The following is a 21,696-nucleotide window of genomic DNA, read 5'->3' as shown; positions in this document are numbered from 1 at the left end:
GTATGCGCCCGCGGCGCCGGCGTTGGGGTATAATGGCCAGGATGGCGGGTGTGCGAAGAGTGCGGATTATCCGTGGTTGGGCGCTGTTTCGGCGTATAATTAGATAGGGGTTTGTATGATGTTTGGGAGTGGAGTTTGTTGGCGCTGTGGGTTTGTATCACTATGTCTTCGAGATGATATGCATATCATTAATTCTAATCCCAATGGTGACTGTGTATCTCTTTGAGTTTGCTTATCTTCGAAACTGAAGTTAGAGCTTAGACGGCTCCTTTGACCAAATGAGCAAAACGATTGAATGATTTGGAACCTACAAGCCTGGTGGTCGGTGTCAATCAAGTTGATGCATGTGCCTTCTTCAATAGCCATTAGAGCTGCCAAATATTGGCGACTGAAGTCGAAACTTGGATTGTCGCGAAACCCTGAGCGTCGTGCAGCGGGGGTGGCAACGTTTGAAGTCCTAACCCTAACCTATCATTTGTAGGCTGAGATGATGTGCACAATGTTTCCCGTCCTTGAACCTTGAGTGCACTTTCTGATTTTCACTGGTCTATCTCGAAACAAGCCACGTCTCTATACTACGTATGGGCGAAGCCTGACACGAAGGGATATATCTATGAGCAATCTTGCACCTTTCCACTTTGCTCCTTGCAACTATCTTTTGACTTTTCAAGCAATCCCTTTAGTCTAGTCACTCTCGATATCAACTTCATTCGTTCATTCTTTATCACTATCTTTCAAATGATGCATTTTCTCACCACACTCATCGCACTGGCTGCGACCACTACCATTATCACCGCGATTCCCTTATCGGATACCCCTATCACCACCAACATCGATACAACTCAGACTAATTTGACCGTCGAAAAGCGAGGCTGGACTTACGGCTGGATCGGGTCTCACCTTTCGCCCAACTGCGACAAAAAACTTCCTCTAGCCCCAAATCATAAACCTGGTCCCTATGAAGACGGTCACGTCGTCGACCCACGCCCACAGCTTATCAACAACGACGAAGAGCATCCCGAGAAAAGTTGCAGAGAATTCCAGCCAGTGACAGATTGGATCGGCTGGTCATATGGCTCAGGAAACAGTGGGATCAGCACTGTCACTTTCTATAAGTCTATTGCGGATTGTAAGAGGAACTTTAAGGCCAACGTCAAGTCTGCTACATATGATAACGTTCATGACGGGGGATGCATGACCGCAGCAGATTACAAGAGCGCAGGGCTGGGAGCCGTTGGGGCATACAATTAGGTGTTGCGATGGAGATAGTCTAGGGCGTGGCACAAAACCAAAAGATCGTTAGAGAATGCAGAAAGACATGGTGGTCGCAAAAGGTCAATCAGCAGGCTAATCTGACATCCACAGCCATCATGGCAGATCAACGTTGGCGTCCTAATGTCACTCGCTCTGATGATCCTTGTATGTTAGTGCCTTTCTTGTTTACTGATGGTGCGCACCATCCAGGTGTCGTGGTATGATTTCATGTCCAATGTTACAACTGCAATCATAATGTGGGAAATGTGTTTCGTGAGAACGTTGGTAGCAAGAATTGGCAGAGACAGTGCATCATTATGCTGCTCCGAATCTGCGCCCCTTCTTGCTTCCCAATGAAATTAGTTGGAACTTCTGTCCTGTAAACAAGGAAGGCCAATACGGGCTTGGAGATCATGATTGGCAAGTTCGGTAGATAACGTGCAATGATGATGAGCTGCTCGTTGACTGTGGGCTCTTGGCGTCCACTCTTTTGCATCTGCATCGATGCCCGAGCTTGAGCGCGGCTTATTCACGTGTACTACGCCTCCAACATAGGGGTTCATCGACGATCTCTTGCGAGTCAAGACAGAAGTGGCTTCCATACGTGTGTTTGCTTTCTTCTCACCCGTTTTCAATACCCTAAAGACTCTACTCAGGCGATCACTAATGATCTACAATGTCCTCAAACATGAACAATTGATTACACCTGCTTCATCGGGTAGCTGTGTTGAGACTATTTGCTTCACTTTGACTTTTCATGGACAATTGAGTGCTGGTCCGACGCTGTCAGACTATTAGCGAAAAGCCGGGGTGAGGCGATGGCCACTTAGTGGTTTGACCTAACGTCTCCGATGGAAAACAAACCTTGCATCTCGGCCTTTCTCGTTCAGGCAAATTATAGAGGTACATGTAAAGGGCAGAATTCCTCAAATCATTTGCTCACACAGCTGCAGAAGTGCAGGAATGCAGGAATGAGCTCAGCGGGGCGAATTCCGGAGGACGCCGACAGACGCCAAAGTCTTCCACCGACTCAATCCGAAGACCCTTCTTACTCTGCGCAACCGATGACTCGCTTTGAGTGCAAGTGCATTGGTTCGTCGATGGCTCTCTTAAGCAAGCCCCTCATTGCCTCACCTTTGGGGTTTCGCTGCAAGAAAGCTTCACCTTCTGATCGAGATGTGTAAAAAACGCGCAGTTGGGCACAAATACTGCTTCACTTCCCAGGTCTATTGCTTTTCAAAGACAACTTTGCATCATCAGTCATACACATTATTTGTTATTCTTCACCATTCAGCTCGTGTTACCCCTTCCCGAGGTGGAGCTGTATCTAGAGTTCACAGAACCATTCAGCATATTTGATCTCAGTGGACTTCATCCTTAAGACTACATATCCGTCGTGCACTAAGTCACCAGGCCAAAAGCACAGGTCAGACCCCAACGATCGCTTTTTCAGCATGGCAACCGAAGCGGCAAGTGCTCTCTTAGGTCTTTTGCTAGGTGGGAACAAAAGCCAGTCACCGGCTGCTGGTCTTTTCAAATGGGATAAAAGACCCGTGAACGATACCGGCGATCAAATTCAGGAAGGAGATAAGATCAAGCTGAAGCTATTTGTGAAGGGCGAATCGTCTTACAACAGATTCGGTGGTGTCGAGAGTGAAGATCCTTACTGGCATGCTGAGCAGGTTGGCTGTGAACTCGACGATGGGGCATACTGGGCCAAAAGTCTCGCCGGTGATAAGCAGTGGGACAAAGCCGAGGTATTCATCGTCAAGAAGATCAAGAACAGGGCCGCCAACGAACATGGCTGGGGTTTAAATATCATGCACAATGGGAAGGAACAACAGCTCGCCAACAATGGTCACTGGATCAGCACCTACCATCAGAAACTCTATCATCCGATATCTCTCGCCGCGGTCGCCGAAGGCGGCCCTAGGCAAGAAGGACCTTACTTGTACGGGCTGTACTTTGAGTCCAACGTACACGCCGAACTCAGGTCAAATCCACGCCTCAACGTTAAGGGGGCGGGTAAGTATTGCATCTTCATGATCATGAGGGCTGATCAGCCGGACCCAAACCCAGACGAGAAGATGTCGGATAAGCTAGGCGAAGAGCCTCCTCAAAATACGACTCCGCCTCAGAAGACGTCTGAGCCTCAAAAGACAACGGGCAGCCAGCCAGCGAATCAACCCCCAGCAACCAAGACCTCAACGGCAGACAAGTTGGCAGGAAATTATACACCAGCTGTACCCAACGAGTCAGGAACGGACACGCCATCAGGAGGGAACGCTGTCCCAGCTCCCCTAAGGACGTTGGTACTGACACACCAGCGCTAAGCCACACAGAACAACCAGAATAAAGTCGATGCACTGCAAGACCAAACTGGCTGGGAGTATTGAGGGGGTTTCGCCCCCCTGTGGCCAGGGATTTATTGAGAGTAATGGTCGACATTGCCCTTCCTTATTTGTTCCTTCGCACTGTCATTAAATAAACAGCAGCCTGGCGAGCGTGGTAGCGGCGAACACGAGTAGAAGTAGTGGTTCTTTCCGTAACGTCATGAATCAATGATAAGCCAATACGACTTCCAGATGAAGATACCAGCCCCATGACCCTCGCGCATGATTGAAGCTCCCTGCATTTAATTCGCAATTAGAGACTCCCTCCTTGCTAGAAGATGAGAAGTCAAAGAATACACAAAGTCCATTCTTTCAGCCCTAAAAACAAGGCCAATTAGATTTGCCTGTGTCAACGCCCAGAAGAATCTTTATACCCAACCTTTTTTCACAAACGTCTGCTGTATGAGTCTAGACAATGTAACAAGCAATATGATATCACTAGCTGTAAAAATTCAGTCTACACCCTCAGAGCTGGAATGCGATCATTCGCCCAACCTGTTATAGACTGAGCATAGCGCCGCTTTTGGTGCAGTCAGCTTCAGACTTCTCCGGCCCCGAATGTGCGATCGTTCCGACGAACCCTACTGCTTTGCATAGTGGAATGTTTGTGGCGCTCTGTAGCGTAGCTGAGGGGCTGAACTGGGGTTGTGGCGTTCTGCAGCTTAGCTGAGGCGTTGAATCGCGCTGTCAATCTTGCTCGTCTTTGGTTAGTCGTGGCCGCAAATGGCCGCCTTTTGCCAAGCAGACATCCCTAGTGTTCTGACTATGGTCTCTAGCAAGAAGCTTGCGGGCGCTATTGAAGCCATGCCAGCGTCTAGAACGGTCGTAAAGCTCAGCCCATAGAAGGGCTCGCCTGAAGTTCAGTTAACGTACGGATAAGGAGCTTTGGAGGCGTAAGGCGTTGACTAGCTGGAGCTGAGACAATTGGAAACGGGTTAGGCACTAAACCGCCTGCATTCAACTAAGAAAACTCCAACCACTCGCATCAGCGCCTTCTATCGTAGTGAGGAGCAACGCTTAATGATTATCGCACCGTGAGTTTTCTAGCAGATGTTCACTGCGTCAGGAAAGATTGGCGCTCCGAGAACATAAAGGCGCTGGTCCCTGCCCTTGAGTCAATCTCTTTAAGACCAGTTTCTAAAAAGCCTTGAGCTATACACATCGGCTGGGATTACTTCCACCATGATCACTTCACGCTTTGCAGCAGCAATTTTTGTCCTTTCTCTCGCCTCAAATGTGGCTTGCGTTGGAGCTTCGTCGTCTCTTCAACAAGCATTGGATAACGATACACAGACTGAGCCGCCCGCTCTACACACGGCGACCCTTACCATCGAACAAACCTGCAATGCAATTTATGGCGCTCCAGGCGTCGCCCTGATTCAAACAGAGATAGGAAACGCGATAGCGATCATCACCGCTGCCAGTACAGCTTTCAGAGCTACGCCAGACACCGCCCTGTCAGGACCCTACGGTCAAGCGTTCATGCCGTTCAATAGCTTTTGGTTTCCTAAACTGCCTGGTATAACAGACGCCAGGGGGTATGTAGCCGAATACTACGCTCGTATGGCACGAGCCACCAGGCCTGGATCAGTAGACGAGCACGGGGATCCGATTAAAGCTCTATTGATCAGCTGTGATCCAGGCCATTTCAATAAAGACGGTAGCAAAGAATGCAACGAACAATTTGCAGTCACACGAGAAGATCTGAATCGTATTACTCTTTGTCCTCCGTGGTTTACGGACCAGATACAGGCGCCCCCGACGACTGCTATCACGTGTCGGAATGGAGCGGTTCTTGAAAGTTACAACAGCAAGGGTCAGTACTCTCATGTCTGCCCCAACCTTTCCAGTCTTGATCTATGCCGTACTCCTAAGCTTCTGGCTGACCAGACACTGGCCTGCCACAGCTAGGGTAATCGCGCACGAGCTGTCCCACCTCCAGCTCGACTATTTTAGACCAAATGAAATCTCAGGCTATGAACGGTACGTGTAGCACCCACCAATCTCCAAACTGGACTTCCGAGCTCTTTAATTGCTTGTTTCCGACGTCGAAAATACCTGCAATATTACGATAAGGGTAACTAATCCGATGTCCGTAATAGCGCAATAGATGTCCAGGGGTACAAATACGGCGATAAAGATTTTATACTTACAATCGCATACGGAGTACAGATTTGCTATGACTTAGCACAAGGCTACTTCAAGCCAAAGAGTGGGTTAGGTGATACCAACGCTCCCTGGGAAGCGGTGCTGAATGCGGACAATTGGACCTGGCTGGCTGAAGGTAAACAGGCCAGGTTATCCCACGAGCCATAAAGAGTTGACAAAGTAGCTAACGAGGCTTGTTCAACTCTAGGTATCTACTGGAACAGTTATTGCAGAGCTCATAACGCTGAGTGGATAGACATTCCAATCGGTTCAGCACCACGACCGCCGCCACCCCCGCCGCCGCCGCCGCCGCCGCCGAAAAGTAAGGCACATGTTGATCTCAAGCGCCGCTAGATGTTCAAGTCAAGTAAGGAAAGAATGTATACACGGTGGAAACACACACACACACACCCACCCACACACATGTATATATATATGGAGAATAGTAGTCTTAGAAATGGCACAGACCTCTTGTCCTTGCGGAGAATCTTTCTCCCGTGTGCTTTCCACATCACATTACAAATACTACTAAAAAGCTGATGTTCCTCCCCATGATCTCATATCTTTTTTATAAACTAACGGCTTGCCCTCGAGCTTGCCACCAACTAGGCGGCCTCCATTATCATCTCAATAATGGACTTACAGACCCCGAAAAGACCAACACTATCACCCTCAACAACGATAGCCGGCATCGCATTCTTTGCCGAAGGAGACGGCGGAACTGGTAGTGGGGCTGAAGACCTGCCTTCTTACCACCCTAATGGACAATGACTAATGGTCAGCCTCCTACATGCTTTCAAGGAACGTACTAATACTTTGAAAGCACGGCTGCTAATTTCGGCTCCCTAGTCCGAGAAAAGTGCATCTCCTAATGCCAAGGCAACGAAGGTTGAGCGTCCTCGTCATTGAAAGTTACAAACCGTTGCTTCCCCCCACGATGCTATTTTAGTCTAAGGACAAAAAAGCGCTCTCAACCAAAGATTTATCCATAACATCGTTGGCGTTCTTGGGGCGTGAGGCAGAGCGGCGATGGCGCGCGAGATGTTGATATATAAGGAGATAAGGACCGTGGTCTTGATGATGGAGGAAACAGTAGGATGGTGGGGAGGCTCTCCATCTTTGAGTGGGGTAGTCCATGTGTCGTGGTCTGGGCCTTCATTCAACCGAGCATCTCCGGATATGAGTTCATGAGCTAGGTCGTCATCGTGCCGCTTCTACAACTAAGCTTTTACTCCAACGAAAACTCTCGCTAACAAGCAGACTCAGATCTAGGAACCATAGGTGATCTACTACAGGGAGATGGTGAAGACTCATGGACATGTAATTTACATTTGTGGCTCTCGAACATCAGCTCCTTACTCTAGGCGGCGACGACAGTATTGGCGATCAGCAAGCAAGCAAAGCAATACATCCCGGTCTAAGTACGTCGGCCGCGCCAAGGCTCACGATACCTCGTTCTCAAGATGCCATATGAATATTTATAACTCCTCTGTCTTCACTGCATTAACAGGCTTTGTGCAGAGTAAGCCCTGCCCCTATAGATTTCAAGTATGTCAGCGCTTCCTTTCACCCTGAACAACGTTCACAGCAAAGATCAAACATACCAAGAGGGGAAGCGTGCAGCACCCAGCCTTTTTCCCGGATTTCGCACAGAGCGCTTCAAGGTCCTTAGCACTATCATATTCATCTTCACTCGCTATCGCTACCGTCAGTATTGCTTGACAATTGAGATTTATGAGCAGGAAAATGTACGCTTTGTGCAGTCCAAGTCCGCGATCCCTCCAACATCGACAGCGCAGCACATAGCTTCACTGTAGAGAACCGATGGACACACCGATGCATCAGAGAAGGTATGTTGGGCTACTCTGATGTAAGGGACTGCGGCCAGAGTGCCAGAGGCGACGATGGAGAGAAAAAGGAGGATGTTGCTCTTCATGATTTCCTATGTTTTTGGAGTTTCTAGACGTGCAGAACGATGCAGGTAGATGCAGGGAAGATGCAGGAACAAAGGAAGGTGCACAGATCTGCGCGATCTATATAGTGAAGAGATCGATCTGCAGAGAGCTAGATCCTGCTCCTCAACCGAATATCACCGAGTCTTGGTAGGCGGAGAAGGCCGTCTGTGCCGCTTGAGTATCTCTTTCTATACCTCAGAAGGCAAGGCTTCGCTAATAAAACGCTAGGCTGCCGTAGTCTGGCAGGCTAAGCTTTACCAACGATCTGTTATGCTAGATTGACTTCCGGGTGGTGAACAGTGACGTGGTCTCAATTCATTTCATTGGCAGCAATCTCACTGAGCCAGCTTACCCTTCATTAGCACGGATAGTCATGCAGTGCCGTTGTTTGCGTGAGCCACAATCTTCTATTTGAACATTGAACCGTGAAGTCAGAGAAGCTTCCGGTGGATATTGCACTACGCAACCCTAAGTGTTGCAGTAATCAATTCAACAATCTAACCTTATGCTTCAGTGACTCTTCATTTGAACTCGCGGCCAATGTACTATGTAAGATGACTGAAGACCGCCAGTTGAAGGTCGAGTCAGCACCTTAAGATATTGTCGAATGATATTGTAGATGTTAAACCTCAAAGCTACCCTACTAAACTAAATACATACATATCAGTATACTGGAGTTATACTATGCTGAGTGGCGGCATAGCATGATAGCATTTGCTACAAAGTCAAAAATCTTAAGTATATCTGCCCATTTTGCCACAAGGATTTGGTCCCTATCCACGATGACGTATAGTTTTATATAAGACGCGGGTACCTTGCATATAGCATGCTCCAAATAAGTTACATGATTTGCGGCCTTGGTAAGCGCCTTACTCTCCTGCGAAGTGGCCGACGAATCAACGTACTATACAAACCACATCACTTCTCTCACAGTCCAACTCGGGTGGAAAGATGCACTGCGATAAGATGAATCTTCCTACCTACTGGTCACCAACGTCCTTCGCTTGCTCTTCGCTAACAAGTTCGGTCGTCTCAGGGGAGGTGTATCCACCAATCCCTTCGAGTCTACGTATCGTAAGACGAGATGGAGAGTCCTAGGGAGCAGCCAGATTGGGGGCTTAATTTTGATCTCTTGATACGTGAGCGGAGGGAGCATAATGGAACTCTCTAGCAGAAGTGGATTCAGCATCAGCGATCTTGGGAAGGGAGAAGGTGGGTCCTGACGTGGAGGCTATAGTGATGGTAGATACTGGTGGTGCGACTAATTTGCAGGTGATGGGCTTCAAGAGTCGACTCTCACATTTCTGGGCAGGTTCATGGTTCGATATTTGTGGCTGTTGGCGAGCTCGCTGCAAATTGTGGAGATAATGAAGTTCGAGTTCTTTATTCCGCAGCCTATTGGAGGTACAGCCCGATTGATATCCCGTGTTCACGCAATTTGGCTCCACCACAATCCCAGTATCCTCAATTGACTAGACGCCCTCGGTAGCGACCGCTGGCGCTCAACCATCCAGTCTTCCCTTTGAGACCCGAAACTCTTCTGCTTGGACCCACGCCTTAGCTTCACCCGAGTATGGAAAACGTACAATCAACCCCGTGCTCAGGCGGCCACTTCATAGCACCCTCAACCTTCAACCTTCCTACACTACCATTTCAACGGTATTCCTAGCTCTACCTAATCAGAGCAGCCGTCGACTATCGTCCCTCGCTCTCACGCCTCGCACCATGCTAATCGATCCCCATGGCCGTCGCAATATCTGCTAGCATATCCAACACCTTACTCTCCACACTAACGCTCTTTTCCTTTAGGTCACCAATAACACGCACCCACAGCTCCGTCTCATTCCTCACAAAAGCGCCGATAGAGCCACGGAACTCGCTTTCCAACCAACCCTGGCAGTAAGAAAACGCTGGCGCAGGGCCTTCACAATGCGCGATCTGAGGGGATCTAATGGAGAAGACTTCGAAATAAATATCGTAGCAGATATTGAACGGAGGGAAATACTGGTAATAGCCTTTAAACTGTTGTTGGGATCTCAGGGTCAGTTTTATCTGCTGTCGCTATTGGAAGGCGGGGATGGGGGGAGGTCGGGGATGGAAAGCGTACCTCTAAGCCTGAGAAGTCGAGATCAAAAGTGGAGCGGGACTCGGAGGGGGAAGATCGGCACATTGGGCGAGCTTTAGACCGGGTGCGATTGGTTTGACTTCTTGCATATTGACCTGCGTTTCCAGTGGTGGTTGGGCGTTGATAAGAGCTGTGGCGTTGAAGAGCGTCGCGTGGATAACGTAAAGAAATGGATAGAGCGTGACGAAAGGGAGTCCATAGAAAAGTGTATGATCGCTCGAATACATATTGTTTGATAGATGTTTCGAAGCCGGCGTAGAAGCGAGAGTAACAGATGGTCAAATATGTAGTTTAGAGCGTCAGGAACGGAAGAATCAGGGCCCTTAAGAAGATGCTTCTCCAAAAAGGCGTCACCGGCGCTCGCTTCTGCAGGACCCTCGTGCTTTGAAGTGTCCCTGTCACAGAGTCAGACAAGACCATGGGCTGCTGGTTAAACGGTGGAGTATTGGCACCTAAAATACAGCATTCTGCTAACCCTATCCAGTGTATGGATTGCCAATATTCGAACCCGCCAACCCATCCATGCAAATTGTTCTTATAAAAAGAACTCTACCGTCTTGCGCAATCGGGCTAAGACACAACCTAATGTCCATAATAATAGGCTTAAATGACGCGCATGAGTACCATCAAGAAAGGCCTCTGACATCACAAATAGCAAACCCCTGTGTACAAGCGCATATCAATACGTCCTCCTGCCTATGAACAGTGGAGGTCCGAGATATCTATACAGCTTAATTATTTATAATTAAGGCTGTCGTAGAATTCCCGAACTTGCTGTATGAAGACAAAGCATAAGCGACCGACGCGGACAACACCTTTCCAAAGAAATGCGCAAGGTTAATCAGAGCGGGCTGCACAACCATCAAGCCATCCATGCAAGGCAGCGCAGCCTATCAGGGCTAGTCACGACTATCCGAGTCACTGATACAGAAGATCATCAATCCTTCCATGCCAGGCAGTGCGACCAATCATGCCTAGCCACGGCTATTCGAGTCACGAACACAGAAGATATGAGGGAAGCGCTGGTGATAATACATATATCTGCGCACGCGAAGAGGCATGTAATGCGAATGTTTCTTCCTTGAGCTACGAAACAAAAGGATCGACGAGGAGAACTGTTGCAGCTACAACAATGGGCAGAGTTTACTTGGGGTGACTAAGCCGCCCTCCTTTCGAACGACTCCAGCGTGTGGAAATACTACGTCGGCGAAATCGATCTCGCGACTGGTTTCAAAAAGGTTCTGCGTCTAGCAAGGAGATAGTTCTCCGAGATTAGAAAAGCCACTTGAAAAGGAAATTTGCGATCCTTGAGTACCTTAGGTCGTTTTTAAAGTATAAATGATTACTGCTGTTGACATTCTATGCCGCGGTATTCTATATCATCTGCAAACCTACTGAGATAGGGTGGCGCGTTAATGCAGCCAGTGCAAGAAGGTCCAGTATCTAAGGTACACATCGTATACGGCATGTTGCTTAGGTATCGTGGGCCAGTGTCTAGTTGCTGGTTTTGTGAGAATTGCCTCTCGCCAATCGACCGCGACGAAGAAGGTCGCACTTCGATACTCCTTTTTAGGGCCGCGAAGAGCGGCAGTTCAGCCTACTAGATGAGATGTGTCTCTTGGGGTCAGTTGCTTACAATGCTTATAAGAAGGGGGCCACATGCCCTCTTTTAACCATAGTACTACGAATCTGGGAGCAGTTGTGGCAGGACAAGGTATCTCTATTGCTTTTCTCGTACGGCCTTGAGGGATGGTACGTTTAGGCAAAAGTGAGGGCGCAATTTTCGTTCCTATTAAATGGTTGAGCAACAGCGTCGGCGCGCTGGTATTTTGCTGCTCTCTCCTCCCAATTGCGTCTGTGCTCGTTTTCGATCTTTTAAATATTAGGCCTAAATTTGTAATGGGGGAGCGCCCTTCTACTACTCCAATCCCACCCCTTCGTTGATATGTTCAATCATCAACTTCCTTCATATAGATATATAATCCACAAGTAAAGGCCCAACTTCCAGTCTACCTTAGTAGCAGACCAGCGAGCCTCATCGTTCGATGTCCTGCATATTGCGAAACACGGGAGGATATACCCCGCGCAATCCTCCGATCATTGCTCCATATGGAAGGCGTTCTGTACCCCACCAACACTGCATTACGGGGACTTATTGGCGGTCCAGTCACCAGGCCCCAGCCGCAAGCTATTCACTAGGGCCATGCAGCTACTCTCGACCTGCAGAAAGTCGATCGCAAACGATGGTTTGATTGTGTTGTTGAATCCACGAAGTGTTTGGGGGGGATGGAGGCTCAGCAACCTGTCATACGTGAGTTCATCTCACATAGTAGTCAGAACGGGTATTGTAAGGCTGTCTCACTGTCAGTGTCAAGGTGCTTATTATTGCTCGGGCTTTAGAATGAGGTTCCGCAACCTTGACTACGAGTATGTTGATCCCACATCTTTTTGAGCTAGGGACAATAGCCACACCCTCAAGACCCTGATGTGCAGCTTAATTCTCGTCATCCGTACCGCAATTTTGCGTGCTTGGTCGGTCCGCTCGACAGTGACCCTGACCCTAAGCGAACGAGTCAGGGACAGCAATTCGTGAGGTGCAGACGGCACGGCTTTACTACCCTTCGCGGCTTTTCACTGGCGGTGTGTTTCCAAGGTCCCTCAACCTTTATTTGAAAGAGTTTGTCGCATCTTTGATTAATTAACTACCGACCTTGTTGCAACGCTGCCAATAAAGTCGGCAGCGTTCCTGCCATTTGCGCTCTCTTTGACAGCAATACGGACGTCGCTCAGTCCTGCCACCGAGGCCCTCCGCCAGCCATAGATACTTCTACGCCGTTATTAGGGAGATGGGGGGCTTAGATGACCCTTCCGCTCCACTCACCTCTGGCAACGACGACTTCAGCAAAGGCATCGTAATCCTCGTCCTCATCCCCGCAATCCTGTCCTACATCGTTGCCGCCCTCCGCTTTGCCGTACGAGCATGGATCGTGAAGAGTCTCGGCTGGGACGACTACACTATGATGTTTGCGACCGTGAGCCCCCCTCTCCCCCTTCTCCATTCTCCTCCCCCTTCCCCTTCAACTTCTTCCTCGGCGCCCTTACTTGCCGCTTCCCCATTTTTCGACCCACCCACCAACACCCCGTCTGTACTAAAACCCGGATTCATGTCTAGATCGGCTTGATAATCGGTCCCGCCTTCGTCCTCGTAGAAGTGCACTACGGCTTCGGGCGGCACTACCAGTACCTGTCCCCCCACCAACTGCTCGAGTTCCAAAAATACACATTCGGCGAGTGGATCCAGACGTTTGCGACGTTGATGTGGACGAAAGTGTCCATCTGCCTTTTCTTGCTGAGGATTCCGTTTACGAAGTATTTGATTAGGCCGCTGCAGCTTGCGTTGGCGGTCTTGGTAGTGAGCAATGTGGTTTTGACGTTGCTGTGGATCTTTCAGTGTCGACCGGTGCATGCGGCGTGGGATAAGACTATCCCCAGCCAATGCTTTTCGAAAGCGGTGTTACGGAAGATAATCTTTGCGCAAGCCAGTAAGCTTCGTCACCATTCTAAGTTGCTGTCTACACGTTCCGTCGGTTGAGTGTCTGCTGACTTTAGGGTGGGACTTTTGAAGTCATATCTGTCGTTTCTGACTTCTTATTCGCCGCATATCCGATCCTCATCCTGTGGAGCGTGCAATTGAAATGGCAGACTAAGGCAGCGCTTTGCGGCTTAATGGGATTGGGAGTTATGTATGCGAAAGCTGCCACAAGGGATGACCTTCTTTGCTAAGCACTATACAGTACCGGCGCATGTTGTATCGTAAGGACTGTGCTAAATGACGCTTCGGTTCCCGAAAAGGATGTATCTTGTGAGTTTTTTCCGCCCCCGACGAGAGAACGAGCTTCTTAGCTGACGTAAATCAAGACGGTGGCATCATTAATTGGATCTGGAGAACGTATGATTCCTCTTTTGTTCGCTAGTCATCATTTGAAGCTGATTAAGCACCAGTTTCGAGGTCCATATCGGTATCATTGCTGCCTGCATTCCGACCCTTCTACCTGGTGCTCGGTGGATCCGTGAAAAGATTAGGCCGGCAAAGGGGAATTCGAGTATTCATCTTCCTCTGGCAGACACTCCAAATCATCAATTCAGAACTGGTATGAAACCGACGCTTCCACTTGGTCTGTCTGGAACGACAGCGAAGGGAGACGGTACATCGGGCAGTGATATTGTCAAAACAACAAGAATAGACGTGGAGCCGGGACTTTTTGTTTGACTCATGGTATTGCAACGACAGGTCGGCCTTCGCTCCTCGACGATTGGGTTGGAATTTCGCTGTATATCTCGTAGCAAGGATCGGACATATAAGAACCTATTGACCCTGTTAGTACTTCCTATGTCTAAAGTGAGGGTAGCCATCGGAAAAAGTCTGCTAGATGGTCTCTCCGAAGACTACTGAATTCGAACAGCAGAAGTGACTGCTATTTCCTGATCTTCCGTTCACTCAAACACCCCTAATTTTGGCCTCGATGACTGCCTCTTTCTCCGCCCCTACAGTAATAACGACAGATAATGCCTGCACGTCCCCCCGGCGCCATTCATAATCGCCATTGTAATAATGTCCTCCAACCCCCCCTCAACTAGACCCCTTTGGTCTGAAACGCGAGGTTTTAAATCATCGACGACAAATACTGCACATCCATGGAGGGAACAACGTTGCGCATGTACCCTTTGCTTGACCAGTTGTGGACGACGTATGATCAGTGAGTCTCAGATGGGGTTCGACGAATGATCACTAAGAGACTGGCCTGTGGGCGCGCACGAAGGACCTTGAGAAGCAGCATCAGGCTTATGAACTGTTTAAAACGCTCTGTAATGATAGAGCTTTTGTATGTGTTTCCAAATTTTCGGCCCGATATGTACAACAAATTTGTCGCATGTTCAATTGCTAGTGTCTGATGCGAGCATTCTCCCACGCATTTATTCACGTATCTTGAATTGAAACGGCGTCCACTACCAACTTCAAGTCTTCGCTAATAACCATTGATTGTAGACATTGTGGCTGGGGAGACTTTGGCCTTCGTTTGGCTATGAAGTCTTGTTTTCCCAGGACCACAGGACTCGGCTGCCCAATGGGGCTCACTTCGTAAACGACGAGTTGTTCCTACCCCTAAAGTGATTGAAAATGCCGCCTGCATCGCCTCAGGTTGTGCACCCATGAAGGCTGCCTCAGTGAAACTTCAAAGCCAACCTTGCCTTGCGGGGAGTTAGTTGGTCGTCGAATTATATTTGATTGTATCATTCATTGGTGATCGACAAGACGGGGGATGACTTCAAGTGTGTGGCGCTCAAAGAATGCGCAGAAGTCCCTTGAGTGGATATGCGGACAACAACGACAATTCCTAAGACAGTCCAGTTCAAACCCACACCATCAAAATGATTCTCTAACGCGAGCAAGCCATTTGTGTCCAGGTGGCAATCTTCGAGGTCGCGGCTTCCTTGAATGAGAATGCGCCGTTCGGTATTGCTCCTCATGCTGCCTTAAGTGCTCTCACGACAAATTTGACGCGTCTACGCGCTAGTATTGTTGATGTAAATATCCAGTTCATTTGTCTTCACGGTACCTCTCGGGTTGTTCGGCATCTGAGGTATACTCCTCAACATCAAAGACAGCTGCGTAGGTAGACATTTGCGACATTGCTGGACTTGGTGTTGGTCTCATGGAGTTTCCGAATGACCTACCCCCAGCTCTTGGCAAGGCCACTGGTGATACTCTGTTGCTGTCGAGATTTTGCGCTGGAGATAATGTTTTGTGACATAGGGTGTTGTTGTCAGACCAGCGTGGCGAGGGTGGCACTTTGGGAAGGGGTTTGTTCAACCGAGTACTAGACTTGTCTGTAATCCTGACTGAGTTTGGCGTGGGTTGTGTAGCTAGGTTTGGTCCCAATCTAGGTGATATGGGTAACTGTCCGGTGCGACCCAATCGCGATGATATTCCAGATCTTAGTGATGCATTCTGCGCCAACGATGACGAGTTGCGATCTCCAAAGGAGTCCGACGCAACTACTGTATCACTTAATGATGCTTCTTGAATACTTTGTCGCGCTTCGTCGGGCGATGAAGGCATGGTGTCGGTCGAACATGATGACTTGCCGTCCGCAATCATTGATGCGGGTAATTCATATTGAGATATATGAGCCTTACTTGGGAGCTCATTCATAGTTTGTCCGGAACCAGATGCAGCTTTCTCATTCAACAATTCTATATGGTGTGAGATGTTATGCAGTTCCTTGACACTTTGATGACCAATTTCATGTGTGGCATAGAATTGCATCTTTTGTGAACCGGTGGCTGCGTCTGGCGAAAGTTCTGGGAGGCGGTTTTGCGTTAAGGCCCGGGACTTCCGTCGCCGTAGAAGGATGTAGAAGATTGCCAGCAAGATTAAGATCCCTAATACCACCGAGCCCACGCTGATACCTATCTTCTCTTTCTGACTGAGGTGATGATTAGAGGCAGAGCTAACTGTGGCATTCCATGGTATCGGTACGAGCTGAGGTTTGGCTGTGTCATTATGTATGGCCTGGGCTACCGTAAAATTCCCTTGATCATAGTCAGTGATGAGGTATCTACATCAGTTGTCAGCGTGGTGCGAGCATTGATCTCAATAGTCCTTACGCTTCTTGCAGAAAGGCCCGCCCCAACGTTATCTGACTATCGTTACCGCGTCTGAGAGGGAAGTATGATGTCTCATTCGGGAGAAGTGGTGGCTTTATAGTAAGATCAAAGCTCGAATATGGTAGAGTGATGTTGACGGTCGGTCCCGTGATCTTATCATTGCCGAGACGGAACGTAAAACGCGGTTGCAAATTCGATAGAGTATCGTGAAGAGTCTGATCTACGAAGTACAAGTTTTGCTTTTGGTTCCAGACAAGACCGAGTTGCGCCTCGAATGTCTTACACGCTTCTTCCGGAAGATAGATATATGGTACAGTTGAGTCGATGAATGCGAGTGTTGGCGAGGGCAAAAGACTGCTTACAGATCCATTGTTGAACGTCGATGTGATGGCCTGAATGGCGACAACGGTATCTCGCTGTACATCTTGGGCTAGGGCGAAAGAGACGTTTGTTGGTGTGTATCTCGCGAGATCAGAGCCACCAAATGTAAGGCTCCCAAAAGTGCCCCTCGACTCTACATGAAGCCAGTAAGCATACCATTCACCGATGGGGAAGTCAAGGTATGAGGTAAACGCACGATAGTAGGCTCCGGCGGTGTATGCCCAGCTAAGGCTTGGGATCAGGTTGCGCGTTCTCAGCGACGATAGGAAACTTGGCTCAGACTGAGTAAAGCTAGACAGGTTCATCGGCTGCTGTTGCAAGCCAAGTATGCCAGTATACCAATGACTAGTAGCAATTCCAGCAATGACCTGAGACTCCAAAGTCGGCCCACCAACAGCGTCAGTCAATCCTAGTGATATTGTGTCTAGGCCATAAAGCCCACTCTCGTTATGGTTGAGATTCAATTCTAGCGCCAAAGTAAATGGCCCCAGATTCTTCCATGTGCTCGATTGGTTATGATTGAAAAGACCACCGCGAGAATCACTACAATTTGGTGCAGTACCTTGACATCCATCTGGCATAACGACCCAAGTCGCTGAGCCTGCTGTCGAGGGCAGAACTCGTACCAGCTGCCCCGGATTACCTACTCGTATCGAAAACGATGACCACTGACCATCATCGCCATCCCTATGCACATAAGCGACAGCGCAACCAGCCAGAAGTAAATAGTCTCACCAATATTGGGAAGGAGCCCATGAGATAGGTGATGGTGATGTCTTATTCGGCATTCTGACTATTCAAGGGCTGCCCAGGGCAAGCTCCGGCCGAAAGGCAGGTCTCCTTTTAAACGGAATCGCAGCCAGTTGAGGATTTAACGATCCGCTGCAAAGTGATCGGGAGAATACAAGGCCTCCACGCAAAAGGCAAGACTGTACGTCTCGGTATCTGCACGATGAATGTCAAACGACATGTTCAGTTTCAACACGCGGTGTCGTTCGGCGGAGCGTCAAAACTTCCTCACCATTCGTCATTCCAAGACTCATTGCTTTTATCCAAAAAATAGCGGCTCGTAATCCGAATCCCATCGATTGCTTTTGTTTCACCATCAACCTCGACAATCTAGGGCTGGGGGGCGAGGTGAACTCTGCTAGGCTGCACCACCTGCGGGATTTGATCCTTCAGGATTTGGTGCGGCACAGCAAACCAGAATGATATAGTATCGAAAGGGTGTTTTGACTTTCTGTTTCAGCCCTAGCGACCCCCAAAAGCTTCAGATTCAATTATTCGACGCGGGTCTTGCGTATCTATAATCCAATTCAAACAAGACTTGAAGTTGTATCAAATGCTCCAACCACGATATACTCAAGTAATCGCTGCGGGTACGATTAGGGACTTGCAAGCTCTGGACAATACTACGAATAATGCTTGAGTCTACGTCAATACTGCGGCGGACACATGAGGTAGACGTTTCCTTACTCAAGATTGCGCAGTTCAACCTTCTTTCTGCCGTCAGTGAAGTTTGGTTTTCTGTTGGTGGATTAACCCTTAATCACATATTCCTTCAGGGCGGTTGCGTAGGCGAAAAAAAGCGGGTCATTATGCATGGTACCTGCGGTAGTGACGCTGCGCCGCGAACCGGCCCAGCCTCGCGCCTCGCTCAGCCTCCTTGAAATGCACGTTTCTTGGTTCTAGTCCGAAAAAACAATAGTCTGTGGGATTCAGCCCCATGTTTCACCTTTCAGCTCCTTTCAAATCCCGATTCTCGAAACGCACCACCATAAGCTAACTTCGAAACAAGACCTTCAGCCAATGAACACGATGGTTATACCCCAACAAGAAAGTCTTCGCGGAGACGAAGGAATGTTGTATCGATCACGTCTGCACCGAGGCCGGTCAAGTCGGCATGTCATTTCAATTTCGCTTCGGAGGCTTCAAGATAGATCGTCATCCGTGTAGCCACCCTTTTTCCTTCATTTTTCACAAGCTCATGTCTCGATTTCTAGATAGCACAATGAGATCAAGTCTTCACCGTCCTCATCGCATTTTGCTATGGAGCTTTCTCTTATGCGCAGTATCAGGTAGAATTATTGACCTCACACAACCTGATGCGAAGATTCCTTGGCAAGGATGTAAATACACCGAATGCGTCTCTGCGAATGCTCCTATCAAGATTGGAGCCGTCGAAAGTGGTATAGCAGATGGCGTTTCGCTCAATGTCGGCGATGTTTTGTTGGATCCTAGCGAAAACAAAGCCAGGCTTGCCGACAGTTCCGTGGAATCGTACATATGGCCCGTGAAGAATCGCGACACACAGGGCAATGAGAAAACGCTCTACATGAAGAGGATCGTCGCCGTGAAACCACAGTTCGCTGCTTCTGTCGGTGCCTTGGATGCGATACCAAACACTGTTGATGATGTGGGATTCGTGGTCATAGACACGCCAAAGCCTGATCCAGCTACACGCTTCGACACGCTGGCTAATGATCCCCTGCTTCAAGGAGTGTCTCAAGGTCTTCAAGCCGTGCTCGATCCTGGCACTCTAGTCCCAGCATCAAATGGCGAGTGCGTAGTCAATGACGATTGCTATATCATTTATCCTGTGAGTCTTGACCGCAATGCTGAGGGAGTTATACTTATTCAGCTCAGAGTGCAACCGTTTTCTATACCGCTCCAAGTCCCACAAACACAGGATGTCTATCTACTATAAAGTCAAAACCGCCTTCTCCATCCAAGGTTCCCTTTCAAGTGTAAGGACCAAGCCAAACTCCCCAAGCTCAAACGGTATACCAGGACTAACACTCCCCAGAGATGCCGCCGACGCATACGTCGTCTACAGCCAAGCGCAAAACTTTGACAACTGCAGGAATTGGCTCGGAGCCGATGACGCCGAACCTCTCACCTTCAAATACAAAGCACAAGACCTGGCAACGCTCCAAGATGTCCCACGCTCCACGCCAGCAGCGCACGCCTTCAATTTCAAAGACCTCCCTTGTCCACCGCCCGACGCGCCGTCACGGCCAAATCCTACTTTACCGTATTCGCCGATTTTGGCAAATGGGTTCAATGTTTCTTTTCAGAAGGTTGAGATTACGAAGAGTAATGGACACGAGACGTCGAGGTTTGTGAATTGCCATGTTGCCGCTATTAGGGATCCGCCCGTCTTCGCTATTCCTGTTGATGGCATGACGGGGGACACTGATGGGGATGGGACCGTTACGTGAGGTATGGTGTGATCTTCGGCAGCAATAGATCGATGTCTTCTATCTGCTTTAGCGATCGACTTTTCAGACGCGTCAGGTCGTCCGAAGGCGATGAGGTAATATGCTTGAGATTCGAATATAGTATTTTGTCGATAGGGTTGGCTCTCTATGATATCACTGTCAAACTACTACCGGCCTTATGGTCAGTGTTAGGCAAAGGGCTAAACGACTCAATCTCAAATCCATTATGATCCCCCACGCTGATCTCCCCGCCCTTGAATCTATAACCCCCCAATCTTGCATTACAAGTCTCAAGTAAAAATTTAGAGCGCTCAGCGAGTTCGTTCAATGAGAATGTGTCTCCCGCCCCTTGTCTAACCGCTACGACTTTAATGGTGCACTCAGGGTTGTACCAAGTCTTCGTCCAATCAGCGGAGAATTCTTTGCGGATATCGGCGCCTGGTTCGAGAGTGATGCGGTTCGCATTGGAGATGCAGCGGTCGAGTCTGGTAAGTGGAAAGGGGTCCCTCTCATTGCAAATGAGGATACTCCGGCCTTGGATGGAAGTTGGGGTTTGGGAGCCCAATGAGTCGGCTGGAGAAGAAGCGCTGTCATTACCGAGAAGCTGTTGTTGGAAGGTTGACGTCAAAGCGGCGAGAGAAGTGAGCAGTGTCATGGATAGGAAGGGAAGCATTTTGTTTTCCTACACAAAATAGGACTTGAGGATAACGATTGGGATAATGCATCCTGTATGCGGAACGGAGTTTTATTGATGAGCAAAAGTTTCGCATGCGATGATCTAGGGAGTCTCACAAACCAACTTGATAATGATGCGCTAGTTGCAGTCTGTTACGATCATGTTCACAAACGGCTCAGGCGTGTTGGATTTACTGATGTTAAAGGCTTGGTGGTGTCGCCATTGCTTACGTGCCATGATCATCAACCTACGCAGACGAGTACTCGACACATGCCCCTTCTTACCATGTATCTAAGTGCGAATCCCGCCTAAGATGGAGTTTCTCCGCCATCTTAGTTATCGTCGTTGTATAGCGCCCTAGATAGCTCTAAGCCTTTAGGCAAGACACCTGACAGAAAGGTGCTGGCGGCTGCTGAGACGAATACCGAGAAGAGGGCAGGACGGCTTAGGATTTGTAATAAGAAGAAAGAATGGGGGATAGCCAAAGAAGCTGGCATCGGGCGCAGAGGTGGTAGGAAAGATTTCAGGTCCGCTCTATGCAGATGACAGCCTATTGATAGGGAGAACGATCTCGCGTCACGATGCCTAATGACTCTCTGACAGCTTACCAATTCGTAGATTACAGATAATTTAGCAAATTCCAGATCAAATATAAACGTGCTACATTCCACTTGACTAAACAAGGACAATTTCACAAGGCTCTCTGATCAACTGGCCGTCTTTGACAAGGTCTTCCATGAACTCTCCTTCCATGACACCATGCATGTAGGTGTCGCCTATAAGCTGAGCCCGAACAGTCTGTGGTGCACTGTTCTCACGAAGCTCGGACCCTGGCTCTAACCTCAAAGTTAGGATTAGGGTTAGGGTTAGGTTA

The 21,696-nt window shown here is 48.8% G+C and overlaps 6 protein-coding genes across 6 annotated transcripts; 4 read left to right on the top strand and 2 right to left on the bottom strand.

The window, feature by feature from the left end:
• Positions 1 to 741: 741 nt before the first annotated feature.
• KY384_004690 (uncharacterized protein) lies at positions 742 to 1,478 on the top strand (the record flags this gene model as incomplete). The annotated part of the gene is made up of 2 exons (XM_044813195.1): positions 742 to 1,129; positions 1,366 to 1,478. The coding sequence occupies 2 exons, from the start codon at positions 742 to 744 to the stop codon at positions 1,476 to 1,478; spliced, it is 501 nt and encodes a 166-aa protein (XP_044669473.1).
• A 1,230-nt stretch (positions 1,479 to 2,708) lies between these two features.
• KY384_004689 (uncharacterized protein) lies at positions 2,709 to 3,587 on the top strand (the record flags this gene model as incomplete). The annotated part of the gene is made up of 1 exon (XM_044813194.1): positions 2,709 to 3,587. The coding sequence occupies one exon, from the start codon at positions 2,709 to 2,711 to the stop codon at positions 3,585 to 3,587; it is 879 nt and encodes a 292-aa protein (XP_044669472.1).
• Positions 3,588 to 4,829: 1,242 nt separating this feature from the next.
• KY384_004688 (uncharacterized protein) lies at positions 4,830 to 6,051 on the top strand (the record flags this gene model as incomplete). Its single annotated transcript, XM_044813193.1, has 3 exons — positions 4,830 to 5,463; positions 5,758 to 5,931; positions 6,020 to 6,051. 3 exons carry the CDS (start codon positions 4,830 to 4,832, stop codon positions 6,049 to 6,051), a joined length of 840 nt encoding a protein of 279 aa, XP_044669471.1.
• A 6,834-nt stretch (positions 6,052 to 12,885) lies between these two features.
• On the bottom strand, positions 12,886 to 13,549 carry KY384_004687 (uncharacterized protein; the record flags this gene model as incomplete). Its single annotated transcript, XM_044813192.1, has 2 exons — positions 12,886 to 13,311; positions 13,493 to 13,549. The coding sequence occupies 2 exons, from the start codon at positions 13,547 to 13,549 to the stop codon at positions 12,886 to 12,888; spliced, it is 483 nt and encodes a 160-aa protein (XP_044669470.1).
• A 1,925-nt stretch (positions 13,550 to 15,474) lies between these two features.
• KY384_004686 (uncharacterized protein) lies at positions 15,475 to 17,713 on the bottom strand (the record flags this gene model as incomplete). The annotated part of the gene is made up of 3 exons (XM_044813191.1): positions 15,475 to 16,495; positions 16,545 to 17,612; positions 17,661 to 17,713. 3 exons carry the CDS (start codon positions 17,711 to 17,713, stop codon positions 15,475 to 15,477), a joined length of 2,142 nt encoding a protein of 713 aa, XP_044669469.1.
• A 1,030-nt stretch (positions 17,714 to 18,743) lies between these two features.
• On the top strand, positions 18,744 to 20,714 carry KY384_004685 (uncharacterized protein; the record flags this gene model as incomplete). The annotated part of the gene is made up of 4 exons (XM_044813190.1): positions 18,744 to 18,817; positions 19,008 to 19,487; positions 19,732 to 20,142; positions 20,531 to 20,714. 4 exons carry the CDS (start codon positions 18,744 to 18,746, stop codon positions 20,712 to 20,714), a joined length of 1,149 nt encoding a protein of 382 aa, XP_044669468.1.
• Between the last annotated feature and the right edge of the window lie 982 nt (positions 20,715 to 21,696).

This window comes from Bacidia gigantensis (genome assembly GCF_019456465.1).
Source record: "Bacidia gigantensis strain McMullin 20006 chromosome Unknown contig_244, whole genome shotgun sequence".
NCBI classification, from domain to species: domain Eukaryota; kingdom Fungi; phylum Ascomycota; class Lecanoromycetes; order Lecanorales; family Ramalinaceae; genus Bacidia; species Bacidia gigantensis.
This window is presented reverse-complemented; position numbering and strand designations above follow the sequence as displayed.